General features: G+C 41.3%; 1 protein-coding gene across 4 annotated transcripts in view; it reads right to left on the bottom strand.

The window, feature by feature from the left end:
* Positions 5842–14974, bottom strand: part of WARS2 (tryptophanyl tRNA synthetase 2, mitochondrial) — a 102864-nt gene continuing 93731 nt past the window's right edge. For 3 of the 4 annotated variants that reach the window (XM_018045979.1, XM_005677791.3, XM_018045978.1), the window contains exon 6: positions 12014–14417. In XM_018045979.1, the coding sequence (XP_017901468.1) occupies positions 13969–14417 (449 nt within the window). In that variant the 3' untranslated portion in view covers positions 12014–13968. Of the gene's footprint in view, positions 6155–12013; positions 14418–14974 lie in introns of those variants that run through there. The other variant, XM_005677794.3, reaches the window with a different exon arrangement.

Below are 14974 nucleotides of genomic sequence, written 5' to 3' on the forward strand. Positions count from 1 at the left end.
GCGCCCAACATAATCTTCCGAAGTGCAGGCCAAGGAAAAGCTCAATGCTCATCACCCAGCTCAGGCCTCTTACCCTAGGAGATGTGGAGATACAGGAAATCTTGTGCTACAGCCTACGTGCAATATTAGCAGCTGGAGGTAAAGGAAGTGTTCTCATTGATACTGCCAGATCATTCTCTCTCTCTATTCCCTAAAACTCTGATTTGAAATTAGTCATTAGCCTATAGCCTCCTAAGACCATTCTCCTCCATTTCTTAAAGATTTAATTCCTGGCTTACACTCACTTATATCCATTCTATTCTGGGCATAGTCTTTGGGCTTGCACAGTGAAATAAATGATGTTTGCAGTATTGCAGCTTCTTTGACCTCTTCTCCAGAGATAATGTTTTCCTCCCTATATCAACAATCAATCCTCAGGCCATTCCCTCAGACTTTGTCAGTATCAAGAACCGCTTGCCCGCAATCTTGAATTCAAAGTAAGATCAACATCTCCTGTCTTTCCAGCTTACTCTCTCTCTCAATTCTTTGACATCACTGGGGCCTTCAGTCAATTGATCTTGCCCTCTTTTCACTGTCTCCATATCCCTCACACCTTCCCTTTCCCCCCGGCCCCATTTGGATGCCATAGCTAATTATTATACACACTTTGGTCCTTAGCCATTTTGCTCTTTTGTTGCAGTTACCTAGCAAAGCCCAGTTCTAGGTTAATTTCCAGTTTCCCTACATACTGCCTACACCCACAAAGCAGAATGTGGCTGGAGCAGAACCATCGACTTTATTGGCTGCTCTCATAAATTCATGTTCTCGAGTTTCTTGAGAACCCTTAAATGCTGCCTGGAAATTCTATTACATGTCTCTGGTCCTTTCCCTTTCCTTTTCCCTATGGGACTACTTTACATCTTCCCTGTCTCTCTCCTCAAACCTCCATCGTGCCCTCCCTTATCCTAATTTTCTGCTTCAGACCTTGATTCCTTTTTCACTAAGAAAACTGAAGCAGTGACCAGACCTACTTGCTTTCCTACGACACACAAAATCCACCAGCATTCTGCATCCAGATATTCTTCCTTTTCCTGTCTCTTCTCCTATTTCCAACCTGTTCACGGGTGTCCTAGCTCCCATCCTTTCTCACTCAAAGACATTGCTTCAGTAATTGTTCTCTCTCACTCCTGCTTCATAAAATTTTCTTCTTTACTGGATCATTCTCATCAACACACACACATGCAATCATTCCCCGTTCCCAGCTTAAAAAGTCACGCAACTCTCCTGAATCCATCCCTGTCAACGTCATACTGTCCCATTACAGCATCACTGTTAGCAAGTCTGCCAAGATGATTATCTCTCATGTCTCTTTTGCCATTTCCTGTTAAATCTGTTAAACTTTTGACCTCACCATTCACACAAACTGCTTTGATCAAGGTCACCAAGGAGTCCCAAATTGTTAAAGCCCCCAGTGGTCTTGTTTTCAGTCCTTACCTTACTTGAGGAAACTCCAGGAGATACTGGAGGACAGGGAAACCTGGTGTGCTGCACTCCATGGGGTCAAAAAGAGTTGGATACTACTTAGCGACTGAGAAACACCTTACTTGACACAGATTAGTCCTTTTCCAGAAAACATCTTTTTCACTTGTCTTCCAAGGCAACACTTCCTCCTGGTTTTCCTTCTATCATCATACTTGTCTTTATCAGTCCTGTTGCTGCTTATTTTCTTATTTCCTTCTACCTTGAAACAAGGTCAGTCCTTAGTCCTCCTTTCTCTGTCCATGATTATTCATTTAGAGATTTCATCAAGACTCTTAGCTTTAAATGCTATCTCTATATTGATAACTCCCAAATAATATCCCTTGCCTGCACCTCTCCCTGACCTCTAGTTTTAAATATCTAACTGCTCATTAAACATCTCCACATGTCCAAAATGAAATTCCTGATCTTTCTAAATTTGCTCTTTCTACAGTCTGTCCCATCTCAGTAACCAAGGACTCCATCCTTCTAACTTCTTAGGTCAAAACTCTTGAAGTTATCCTTGACTTTTTCCTCTCTCAAATATCGCAACCAAACTGTCAGCAAATTCTGTTACCTCTGCTTTCACAAATATCACCAATTTGGCCACGTCTTACAACTTCTTCCATCACTATTACCGTACTCCAAGCCCTCCTTCTTATAGGGATGATTAAAATACTTTCCTAACTGGTCTTCCCACTTCCATCTCTGACCCCTATAGTCTATTTTCTAACATAATAGCCTGAATGAAACTTTTGTAAGTTAAACCTGCAGTGGCTTCCCAATTCTATTGCTGCTAAGTCACTTCAGTCGTGTCCAACTCTGCGCAACCCCATAGACGGCAGCCCACCAGGCTCCCCCATCCCTGGGATTCTCCAGGCAAGAACACTGGAGTGGGTTGCCATTTCCTTCTCCAATGCATGAAAGTGAAAAGTGAAAGAGAAGTCACTCAGTCGTGTCTGACTCTTCGCGAACCCATGGACGGCAGCCTACCAGGCTCCTCCATCCATGGGATTTTCCAGGCAAGAGTACTGGAGTGAGGTGCCATTGCCTTCTCCGTCCCAATTCTATTACTCTAACGTAAAAGCCATGATCCTTGCAATGTCCTATGAGGCCTTGACGTGCTCCAGTTACCATCTCATCAACTCCTCTCCCTCTCATTAACTTGACTCTGGCCATGGCTGGTCCCCTTGCTATCCTTTAACAAGTCAAGCAGCCTCCTGCACCAAGGCTTTTGAGTTTGATGGTCCCTCTTTCTGCACTGGTCTTCCCCATATGTTACATCACTGTCTTCTTCACCTCATTCAGTGTTCTGACTAAATTTAACTCCAGCAAAATCATCCTTTATAACTTCTATTTAGAAGAAGTGCTCTGTATTAGTTTGTTAAGGCTGCCCTAACAAAGTACCACAGGCTGCTAAACAACAGAAATTTGTTTTCTCATAGTGTGGAGGCTGGAAGTCCAGGATCAAGGTGTTGGCAGGTTCAGGTCTGATTTCTTCTGCAGCCTCTCTCCGTGTCCTGCAGATGGCCACCTTCCCCTGTACAGTCCCCATGTGGTCTTTTCTCTGTGCATGAGCATTCCTGATATCTTTCTAATGTCCTAATCTCCTTTTCCTATAAAGATATCAGTCAGATTGGATTAGGACTCACTCTAATGACCTCATTTTACCTTAATTTCCTCTTTAAAGGCCCTATCTCCCAATAAGATTACGTCTAAGGTTCTAGGGGCTAGGGCTTCAACCTATGAATTTTAGGGGGTTAAGGAATAGACACAATTCAATCCATAACACATTCCACCCCCATTTTCCTTATATCTCTACATAGCACTCATCACATTATGACTCACCATTTTCTTTCCTTGTTGGTTCATTGTCCGTCTGTCTCTGCTACAATTTCAGTTCAAAGAGGGCAGGGATTTTTGTCAATTTTGTTCACCACTGTACCCTCAGTGTCTAGTACTGCCTGGCACATAGTAAGTAGTGAAAAAAAATTTTAATTAGTTACTGAATTTACATAGTTTGGAGTCATTGAATTGGCAGCTCCTAAACCCTCTCTGTCTTCTCAGGGCTGTTTTCAGTCAATAAGCATTTATTTAGCACTTACTCTGTGCCCAGTATTGTGCCCAGACTATGAGTAGTTTACAAGATCAATAATAAAAAAAAAAAATTTTTGCAATGGTATGTGCTCAAAACAGTTACAAACAAGTATATATAAGAGGAAAAATAATAGTAATTTATGGCACAAACTTCAAGTGCAATAAATAGGTTAGTTGGTGCTGAAGGACACAGGGAAAACTTATCTATAAAAATGAGGATAACAATCCTTATGCTTGATACAGGTTTTTGAAGATGAACTATGGTTATAGTTTACCAAACACTTCTTCATATGTTAAATTAGGAAAATATTAGAAATCCACAAGAATTAAGAGACTTCTGGGGTCACATAAACTCTCTTGCGGATGAAGAAGGAGTTAACCTGCCTGGCAGTGCACAGGGGTCTGATGGGTCTGGTCAGCCAATATAAGCAGATTGCTATGATGTCATTCTTGTAACATGATTCCTTGCTGGGGTGCACCGGTGGGGCATATTGGAGCCTCACAGAAGAGCCCCTCTCTAGCCTGCCCACATAGTTCAATTTACTCTCAATAAAAATGCAATAAAAAGTTCACTTGCCTTCAGACTGTTGAATGCTTGTGACTCCAGATTATTTGGAATAGAAATCCTGACTGACAGGATTTGGGAGAAGAAGATGGATGAAATATCCTTAAAGCAAAAAAGCAGGAAATGAAGGAAATAAAGTGGTTGTATTTTACCAAATGGGATGGTAGTTCAAAGACCCTGCAAGGTTTTGGAAGTGTATAAGCCAGGGCTAAACTAATCTCCAGCAGCAAATGATGTTGTGTTCCTAATTCAAGGTAGCATAATCAAACCCTTTTTTCTAAAGATTCACATGACTTTGGGGAAGCTGGGCAACACTAACTGCCACCTCTTCATTATCATAAAGAGTCTAAAGTTCCTGAGTCTCAAGATTGGCCAGTTTGAGGGCATGCTAATGCTTCTCCCATATTACAGCATTATCCAGAGTGTTTCGCGCTAAAAATGTAAGATCAGCTTGCTGTGTATAGTGGTAATAATATTTTATTTAGCTTTTGGATTATCTATAGGTTTCAGTTATCTGTGTTGTCCCCCATTAATATGAATAATAAACTGGCTTTAATCTGAAATCATAACACATGCTTTTATGAACTGCATCCATTGTCTCCCTTATTTCTTCTACTTTTATCACCCATCAAATCTGAAGTGTGTATGGGTTTTATACAAAAGACGCTAGGCACAGGAGTCCTTACTCTCAGTCATCTGCCTTTCCATCCCACCCCCAATCCCACACTGGCCTAGTCTAATCTAGCATACAGTTCTGGACACTGATGATATGATGGGAGGCGTGGTGACAGCAAAGACTGTAGTTTCCATTTATGATATTGACGTCAGATACTTTCAGAAATAACTTAAACATTCCTAACTTGTGCTTAATGTAATTTTATGACTTTCTCACTCATAAATTTAATCCACACTCAACTGTTTTTATTTCTAGGCCATATAACCCTTTATAGGGTAATAAGTACTGTAATTTTACTACCCACAGTATAAAATAACTCCCTTTTCTTATTTGTCTCTCTTGGCTTCAAGAGACTCATTGGTTCTAATGTTGATAACCAAATTTGTGTTGACCTACAAAAGTAACTTCATTTATTTTCCCTTTTTAGGATTTGCATAGACCCAAATGACCTAAATCTTTAGGCTGTCTACAAATAATCATATATATAAAGAAAAATAGTTTAAGTTAAATTATTTTGAGTTAATCTGATGAAAAAGGTGAGTAGACAGGAAATAAAAAGTCAAGACGATAATTACATTTTTGTGATTGGCTATCTATTTGCACGCCTTTTACTTCAATGTAAACTCCTCAACTGAGGCTGGGTTTTATTCCTTTTTCATCTGCCCAGTATATGATTCTCAAACATTAATGTGCATCCAGATCAGCTGGAGGGCTTGTTAAAACTAATTGCTGAGTCCTGCCCCCAGAGTTTCTCATTCAGCAAGTCTGGAAAGCAGTCTGTGGGTTTGCACATCTAACAAGTTCCCAAGTGAGGATGATGCTGCTGGTCTGGGAGCCATACTTTGAAAACCACCACCTTACCACATAGAAGGCTCACATAAAATGTTTGTTTAATTGTAGCAGTCCAATTGCAGGAAGACACTGGACAAAGAGGCCAGTAAGGTATTAGTTGGGGTAATAGCTAAGGTACTATTACAGAGAGACCTCAAGTTAAAATGGCTTAAATATGATAAAAGTTTATTTCTCACATAACAGTCCCAAGGTACATGGGCAATTGGGATAGAAAGGCAGTGCTTCTTGCCAAGTCCAGGGACCCAAGATGGGGGTTGACCCTCCCCATCTTTCTCTTGTGGCTTTCATCAAGGGGTCCAACGCGTAATTCCAGGAAGTGGGAGGAGGAAGTAATTTCTGTTTAAAAAGATGTGAATTGGAAATTTCACATGGGACTTCCCTGGTGGTCCAGTGGTTGAGACTTCACCTTCCAATGCAGGGGGTGCAGGTTCGAAAACTGTTTGGGGAGTTACAATCACACACGTCTCCTAGTCAAAAAACAAGAACATAAAACAGAAGCAATATTGTAACAAAGTCAATGAAGACTTTTGAAAAAATGGAAATTGCACATAACACCTTTGCTCCATCCCATTGGCTGGAATAAATTTATACCTTGCTTCAGGGTGGGCTGGGAAATGTAGTTCCTACCTGTGACTATGTGCTCTGCTAAAATGAAGGGTGAGAGTTCCATTCCAAAAGGGAAGAACGAGAGACTGGATACTGGGGCATAGTTAGCAGTCTCTGCCACAACTTTATGGCAAACCCATGTATAAAAGGACAAAAATCTAAAATACAACGAGAGTTCTTTATGTATCTGCACATATTATTTTCTGGGAGGAGAGGAGAGATGGGGTGGGGCGGAGAAACATTTATGTTTAATACAGAGGTTTTTACTTTGGAATTAAGATGGATCGAAAGGTAACAACTCTTTCATTTACCTTGACAAGTCAATATGCCAGTATATCAAAAGGACATTGAAAGGTTCTTTCCCCAATTCCTCTATGGCTGATTCATGTTGACGTATGGCAAAACCATCACAATATTGTAAAGTAATCATTCTCCAATTAAATTAATTTTAAAATGAAAAAAAAAAAACAAAATGAAGAATATGGAAGAACAGGTGGCTTGATGAATATGAAGTTATCGAAGGTGTGAGAATGGCATTGAAGTCATGATAGTGGCTGGTGCAGAAAGGACAGTGGGGCAGAGAGTGGGTAGGAGTGATGTACACAATGGTAGTTATTGTAGAACAGTGGGAAGGAATTAAGGAGGAATACACAGATGCCCAGGAACTGGCAGAAGAAGCTTACATTGGCTATCATAATGTGAGACATCAAGGGCAACTTGAAGAGAAATGAAACATACACAGGCATCGGGGAAGATCTTGAAACAGCAGCGGTGGGAGAGCTAGAAGAGTGCCAAAGTTGGAAGATCTCAGGAGGTGTGTTTTGCTTATTTGTCTCTTTAGAGAATAGTAGAAGCAATAGATAAGAGAAATGACAGCAGTAGCTAGACTGGGCATCCATTTAGGTGTGGGAAGTGGGGAGGAGATGCCCAAGAGTGAAAGCACATTCCCCTTCTGCATGATGTGGTGCAAACCAGTCACCACGGAATTCTTTGTACTGAGCTTGCAGGAGTTTTAAAGATGATTAGAAAGTAGCGGGTAAAAAAGGCAGGCCTAAGAACAAAGTACAGAGAAGGCGATGGCACCCCACTCCAGTACTCTTGCCTGGCAAATCCCATGGATGGAGGAGCCTGGTAAGCTGCTGTCCATGGGATCTCGAAGAGTCGGACACGACTGAGCGACTTTACTTTCACTTTTCACTTTCATGCATTGGAGAAGGAAATGGCAACCCACTCCAGTGTTCTTGCCTGGAGAATCCCAGGGACGGGGGAGCCTGGTGTGCTGCCGTCTATGTGGTCGCACAGAGTTGGACCCGACTGAAGTGACTTAGCAGCAGCAGCAGCAAGAACAAAGTATAATAATCGTTGACTGAAGAACCACCAACCTCAGCAATTCCACTATTTATTAATCCCAGGAGAGAAATCCATCAGAAAGCAGTTTGTGGCTCTGAATTCCCATCAGTACTCACCTCCCCTTCCAATATAAGAATAACCCTTCTGCCTGGTTCATGGTGAGAACACTTCTATCCCCAGGTCTGGCTCCCATGTCAAGTCTGGACAAGCCACAGAGTTTGAAAAAAAAAAAAAAAAAAAAGATCACCAGACCTCCTTTTGGAGTGGAGGCTGCTGCAAACTCAGGGAACTCTCTGGACAAACTCTATTTGAACTGACAATTGCTCTCAATGAGCTTCCTCGGGGGCCAGACTAGTGCGGGATGTGGTTGTAAATGCCAGGCCCACATGCATTATATCCTGTGTTCACAGATAGGACAGGGACGTGGCTTTCTTCCCAGGAAGAGTCTGTACTTTAAAATCTTATTGGAAAAAGGGATTAAGTTGGATATGATGAGTAAGACAGTGACTATGTAAAATGAGATCACCTTATTCTAAACAGAGTCCTATAAAGTCACATCATCTGCTTTTCGGAAACACTTCTAGAAAATAACGACCATCAACCTGTTTTACAGTGTATGTGGGCAGGAGTGGAAAGGGATTATTTCAGAGAACTAGTCTGCACTCCATAGAGCCAACATGGTTAAATATCAAATATAAATATTCTGTCTGAGAGCCACTGAGTACAGCACTTAGAAGCCATATTTCAAATAATGCCTTAGTTGATATACCCTGAAGACATACAAGACTCAGAAGACTTTGGTTCTAGTTGCTCGTCTGCCTCTCACTGGCTTTCCATTCTCATCTCCACAGAGGAAACAGGGACTCTGAGGGTGGGGATTGTGTCTCATTTCTAATTCTTGGTGCTTAGATGGGGCCTGAAAAACAGGCACTCCACAAAATGCTTGTTCATTGGACACAGTGGGTGGATCCACATGCAACTTACTGCTAGTTTGGTTGGTAAAAATAATCAAATATTGACAGCTTCATATGGTTCAATCTAATATTTGCGTTCTCATTTTGTTCACATACTGTATAGCGTTGCTTTTCCCTAAATGCAAATTTCATGTTTCTGGGTCATTTCCTAGTTGAGATATGAAAGTCCTTTCTTTCTCTTATCCTGTATCTGTCTTATTTCTTCCCTAAACATCTTGGTTAATTGTTCATTTCTATGCTCATCCAATATTTGCTAGCTAGTATCTCTGTGTGTGGGCTCAGAGGTTAAAAAAAAATCTTCCTGCAAAGCAGGAGATGCAGGTTCAATCCCTGGGTTGGGAAGATCCCCCGGAGGAGGAAATAGCAACCCACACCAGTATTCTTGCTTGGAAAATCCCATGGACAGAGGAGTTTGGCAGGCTACAGTCATAGGTTGGCAGAGTCGGACTCAACTGAGACTGAGCACGGTATCTGTGTGTCTTCCTCTACATTGTAGACACATTACATTTCCCCTGCGCCTTTCACAAAGCAGGCCCGACATAAGCTTTTGTCATAATGTTGAATTTCACATCCGAGGATAAGTCACTAATGCTCTGAGCCAGTTTCCTTCCTGGAGAAATAAGATAATCCCAGCCTGGCCAATATAGCAGAACTGTTGAAAGTTAACATACGAGGGCTTAAATGATTAACCGTAAACCCTCCAGGTTGACTGTCTATGGGAGTGTTTGAAAATGTTACATGTTAGCAATAGGCAATCTGTTTTCAGCTCAATTACAGGGAGAAGTTGACTCTTCCCAGCCAAAAAGATTTCCAAAGTCCCCTCCAGTTGACAGAGTGAAAAAGAGAACATTAGTCACACAGGGAGAACACATAGTCGATGAGAACAGACCCAGAGTCATCATGTTAAAGAGACCAAGTGCCGCCCCACAGTACAGTCCCTTTACCTAGTAACATAGGTACACAGTGCTGGACAGAGTGGACTCCAGGAAATGAAGGTGGGGAGAAATCAGCCTAAGGAACACCCTGTGCGCACAAACTAAGACCTTTAAGGGAATTATTACAAGAACATTGAAGGAAGAAAGGAGGCAGGGAAGGAGATGTGAAGGCTAAGATAATGGGACATGCAGGAGAGGAACAGAATCCAGAGTAGTCAAGAAGGGGCATGCCACTTCCTTGGGCACACTTAGAGTTAAGAGGTACCACCGGGTTCCCAACTAGAAGAAACTACAGACTAATGGCAAATGTGTGAGTCTAGCCAAGTTACTGAATCTTTCTTTACTTATTTGAAAAAGTAGCACTAATAGTTTCTGTCTTATGATATAAATAGTAAACGAGATATTTCATATAAATACACTAAGTACCCAGCAGATAGCAAGTACATATGTATTTTCACTATCTAAGAAACTAAGAAACCATAGATACTAAGTTGTATCTGTATCTTCTGGGAAAGATTGAAATCAGGAGGAGAAAGGAATGACAAGACAATGGTTGGATGGCATCACCAACTTGATGGACATGCGTCTGAACAAGCTCCAGGAGTTGGTGATGGACAGGGAAGCCTAGCGTGCTGCAGTCCACGGGATGGCAAAGAGTAAGAGGTGACTGAGTGACTGAACTGAAGTTTGGGAAACTATAAGGTCTGTCATTCTCACCTAATTGCTCTGCTATCTTCATGAATTCTCCCGTTGAAGAATTCTCCAGGGAGAGTCCTCAACTGTAGGTGCTTGACCTATTACAAGCAAAATCAGTAAGCTGAAGCCTTAAAGCAGCAGTGTCCAAGAGTCATTCTTGCAATGACTGAGATACTCTCATCTGTACTGTCCAAGATGCTAGTCACTAGTCACTGAGGCTGTTGGGCCTTCAAAAGAGCTGCAGAGGAAATGAATTTTTTATCTAGTTAGTTTTAATTAATTTAAATTTAGATGGACATATTGGACAGTTCAGCCTCAGCACATGACCCCAAACACACCAGAAGACATGGTGCAGGATCCACTGTGGCCTAGTAGGACCCTGGATCAGATGACCTGACTCAACCCTTGGAAGCTGGACTCTCTTAGGCAAATTACTCAACCTCCTATGCCTCGGCTGCATCCTTGATAATATGAGATTGACAACAGTTTCATTTTATTGGGTTATGAGAGCTAAATGAGAGAATTCATATAAAAGTACTTGTTCTTTAATTCTAGCATACATCAGAATTCCCTGGAAGGCTGTTAAAATGGATTGCTGGGGTCATCCTCAAAGTTTTGCTTCAGTAGATCTGGGGTAGAGCCAGAGAATCAATGGGTTCCCAGGTGATGCTCATGTTGTTGGATCAGGGACCACATTTGGAAACATACTGTTACAAGATGTTGAGTAATGGCCACCTCATGCGAAGAGTTGACTCATTGGAAAAGACTTTGACACTGGGAGGGATTGGGGGCAGGAGGAGAAGGGGACAACAGAGGATGAGATGGCTGGATGGCATCACTGACTCAATGGATGTGAATCTGAGTGAACTCCGGGAGTTGGTGATGGACAGGGAGGCCTGGCATGCTGCAATTCATGGGGTTGCAAAGAGTCAGACACGACTGAGCAACTGAACTGAACTGAACTGGCATGCTGCAATTCATGGGGTTGCAAAGAGTCAGACACGACTGAGCAACTGAACTGAACTGAACTGAACAGTGCCTGATAGAGTGAGGACTCAAGCATTAGTTATTGTTTTATGATTAGCACTTTTATGGTCTGCATCAAGAAGGTTTCTGAAAAAAAAGAATCCATACTTAATGAAGACTCTCTAGCCCCTGTTCTGACATTATTTGGATAGATGTTTACCAGGCACCTACAAAAGGCAAGATACATCCACTGTATTCTGAATGACAGTCCCTCAACATGAACTGGAAGTAGGGCTTGCCAGGGGGCAGAGCTACCGAGCACTGAACATTATCACCATCATCTAAATATTTTTCATCATTTCAACTCTCCACAAAATATACAGGAAAAACAATTAAAATCACCTTCTGAGAGAAGCCATAAGTTGGATTTCACTCTAATTTTTCATCTTGATAAAAAGATTATGTGGAGGCCTATAAATGCTAAGTGGAAGGGATATGAAAATAAATCCAGGTTCTAGCCTTGGCTCCTTTATCAACTTACTAAAATCAAGGGGTCACCTCTCTCAATCATTATGGACTTGGCTATTAGATGTGATGAGTCCTCAGGTCACTTTCAAAGAATAACAACAGGATTCTCCCGAGCCCAACCTCATCTGCACAGGGATTTGCTCCTTAGAAGTTATCACAAGTCTTCTAGTTTTTCTCCTCTGTGATTCTTTCCATGGTGCCTTTAGTTCTTTTGATAAAAGGTGTGTTAAGGTGGTTAAAAAAAAAAACAAAAAAACAAAACACAGACACAGACAGTCTGACAGATCCACTTTTAATTTAGTCATTCAGCATTCATACTAGGATTTCTTTTAAATGCAAAAAAAAAAAAAAAAGAGCCTTGGATAAGTATGCCAGGAGGCTCTAAGACTCTAGACACCCCTTCTCAAGAAAAGATGCAAAAATAATCTTTTAATTCGGATTCTGGGAGGCAGTGTTAGGTGTATTAATATCTACTTTGATAAAAAGACCACTCTATTTCCTTCTCTTTAAGAAACAGGAGTAAAAATTCTTTGCCCAGCATGCTTATTTCTCATGTGTAAATGGTGATCATGGTACTCACTGACAAAAAACTTACAGGCAATTTCTGTTACAAAATCAATCAGGCCCTGGTGTGGTGAATCACAATGATCATTTCCATTTTCAGATGTGGGAAAGGAAAGTGCAGAGAAGCTAGGTTTTAGAGCGACTTGCTACTACTTAGACTGAAGCAGATGTGAGATGAGAAGCTTCCACTTAATGGGAAAATCCAACTCATCGGGCCAACTCCTTTTTTTTTTTTTGGTTGTGCCACATAGCACATGGGATCTTAGTTCCCCAACCAGGGATTGAAACTGTGACCCCTGCAGTGAAAGCCTGGAGTCAACCACTGGACTGTCAGGGAATTCTTAGGCCAACTACTATTGTAGTCAGGCAGAATATACTTTGAAGTATTTCTGAGGTAAGCATAAGGAGGCAAAACTTGGGCCCTGCCTTGGGGATTCTGAGCAGCAAATGTGATCAAGTCTGGCTGAATCCAGATTTAAATCTAGCAGCTATTAGTCGATTTGTTGATATAAACAGTATCAGTAGTTCAGGTCTATATTTCCAATTGTTGTTTATTTGCTAAGTTGTGTCCAGCTCTTTTTTGACCCCAAGGACTGTGGCCCACCATGTTCCTTTTTCCATGGGATTTCCTAGGCAAGAGGGTTCTTTACCACTGAGCCACCTGGGAAGTCCTATATTTCTAGTACTCATCTTCAAAATAAGAATGCTTAGGGTCTCAAACATGCTGGGGTTTCAAACATGCTTCGGGTCTCAAACATGCTCTCTATGTGTTGATGAAAAAAGCACTACTTAGGAATAAGGAGTAAAGGTTTTGATCTTGGATTTGCTTCTTACTCGTGGAGAGATACTGTACAAGCTAACAGCACTCTCTGAGCCTCATGTTCCTCAGATATAAAATGGCAATTCCTCTCCTATAGATTTCATGATGGGTTGATGACATTAAACTGAGGGACAAATGCAAGGAAATACATATTAAGAACACAATCCATGGACCTGGGCTTTAGTATAATAAATAAATCAAGTTGAAATAATTCAACCTTCTCAGAAGGTTATATCATGTATCTCTGAATAAAAAATATAATAATATAATAATAATACTTTCTAGAAAAATCAGTGTGGTCTCTTGGGAAATAAGCAGAGTAAATACAATAAAGCAAGGATCATCTCAGTGACAAATGACTTATTTTTATGAGCTCTGATATGAGATTTGAACACAAATTGGTCCAAATGGCATTCCAAGGATTATAAGTCTAAGACTTCTACACATTACTTTTTAAAAAGTTTGAGATAGATAAAGGGAGCACCTGTGATGGTAAGGACTCCAGAGACAAAAAATGAAACACCCAATGGCCAAATTAACTACTACTTACCTCAATCACATTTGTGTGAATAAATTAAAGCCAATGAGCATGCATCAAATAATTAAGGATTCAGATAGTTATGCCTTCTTTTTTTTTTTTTTTTTTTTGCTAGAGAATTTGGGATTCGGAACACTGCTTTATTTGAAACCCGCAAATCATTATTCATCAAATGAAACCAATGATCAGATGTACCAAATTATGTGTACCTAAACTCTAATTGTTTGCTTGTGAGAAAAGCTGCCTTTATCGGAGTGTACAGACTGCAATCTAGAAAAGTCTTTTTGTGACTCACTGAAACTTCTTATAGAAAGCCCACCAATTTCTTCACCTCCTGGCACACGGGATATGCTAATTCTTTGGCTTTTGCCGACCCAACTTGCAAAACTTTCTCTAAGTGGTCCTTGTTCATCTTCAGTTTTTCAATCTCACTTTTAATTGGAGCAAATTTCTCAATCACGGCATCTGCCACCACCAGCTTGTAGCGAGCAGTGTCCATCCCAGCGCTGCGGCGGACCACCTCCTCCACGGGGAGTCCAGCCACGGCTGCGTGAATGGCCACCAGGTTGGACACGCCTCCTCGGCTGGCGGGCTCGTAGGTGACCTCCGAGGTGAAGTCCGTCAGAGCCTTGCGGAACTTCTGCACTATCTCCTCCGGGCTGTCAGTTATTCTGACAGTGGCCAGTTTATCGGGGTCTGATTTCGACATTTTGGCAGAGGGATCACGCAGGGATTTTACCTTCTTCATTGATGCTAGGTAGAAACACCAACACACATCCCACGGGGGAAAGAAAAAAACAAAATAACAAAACACCAATAGGAATGTCAGTGTCTAGATCTTAAAAAGCAGTGAGAACATCAAATAGCTTCATTATTTTTATCTGATTAAATAAATAACAAACATTCATTGTAAAAATTCAAGCAATTTGAGCAAGCATGAAAGTAAAGGTGTACTATAATTGGAGAAGGCAATGGCACCCCACTCCAGTACTGTTGCCTGGAAAATTCCTGGACAGAGGAGCCTGGTGGGCTGCAGTCCATGGGGTCGCTAAGAGTCAGACACGACTGAGCGACTTCTCTTTTACTTTTCACTTACATGCATTGGAGAAGGAAATGGCAACCCACTCCAGTGTTCTTGCCTGGAGAATCCCAGGGACAGGGGAGCCTGATGGGCTGCCGTCTATGGGGTCGCACAGAGTCGTATACAACTGAAGTGACTTAGCAGCATGTAATAAAATGTTAATATTTTGATCATATTTTCATGCATCTTTTAGTGCATACATATACATAAAAACATACAATTTTATACA

The sequence above is a fragment of the Capra hircus genome, chromosome 3, assembly GCF_001704415.2.
Source record: "Capra hircus breed San Clemente chromosome 3, ASM170441v1, whole genome shotgun sequence".
Lineage (NCBI taxonomy): Eukaryota > Metazoa > Chordata > Mammalia > Artiodactyla > Bovidae > Capra > Capra hircus.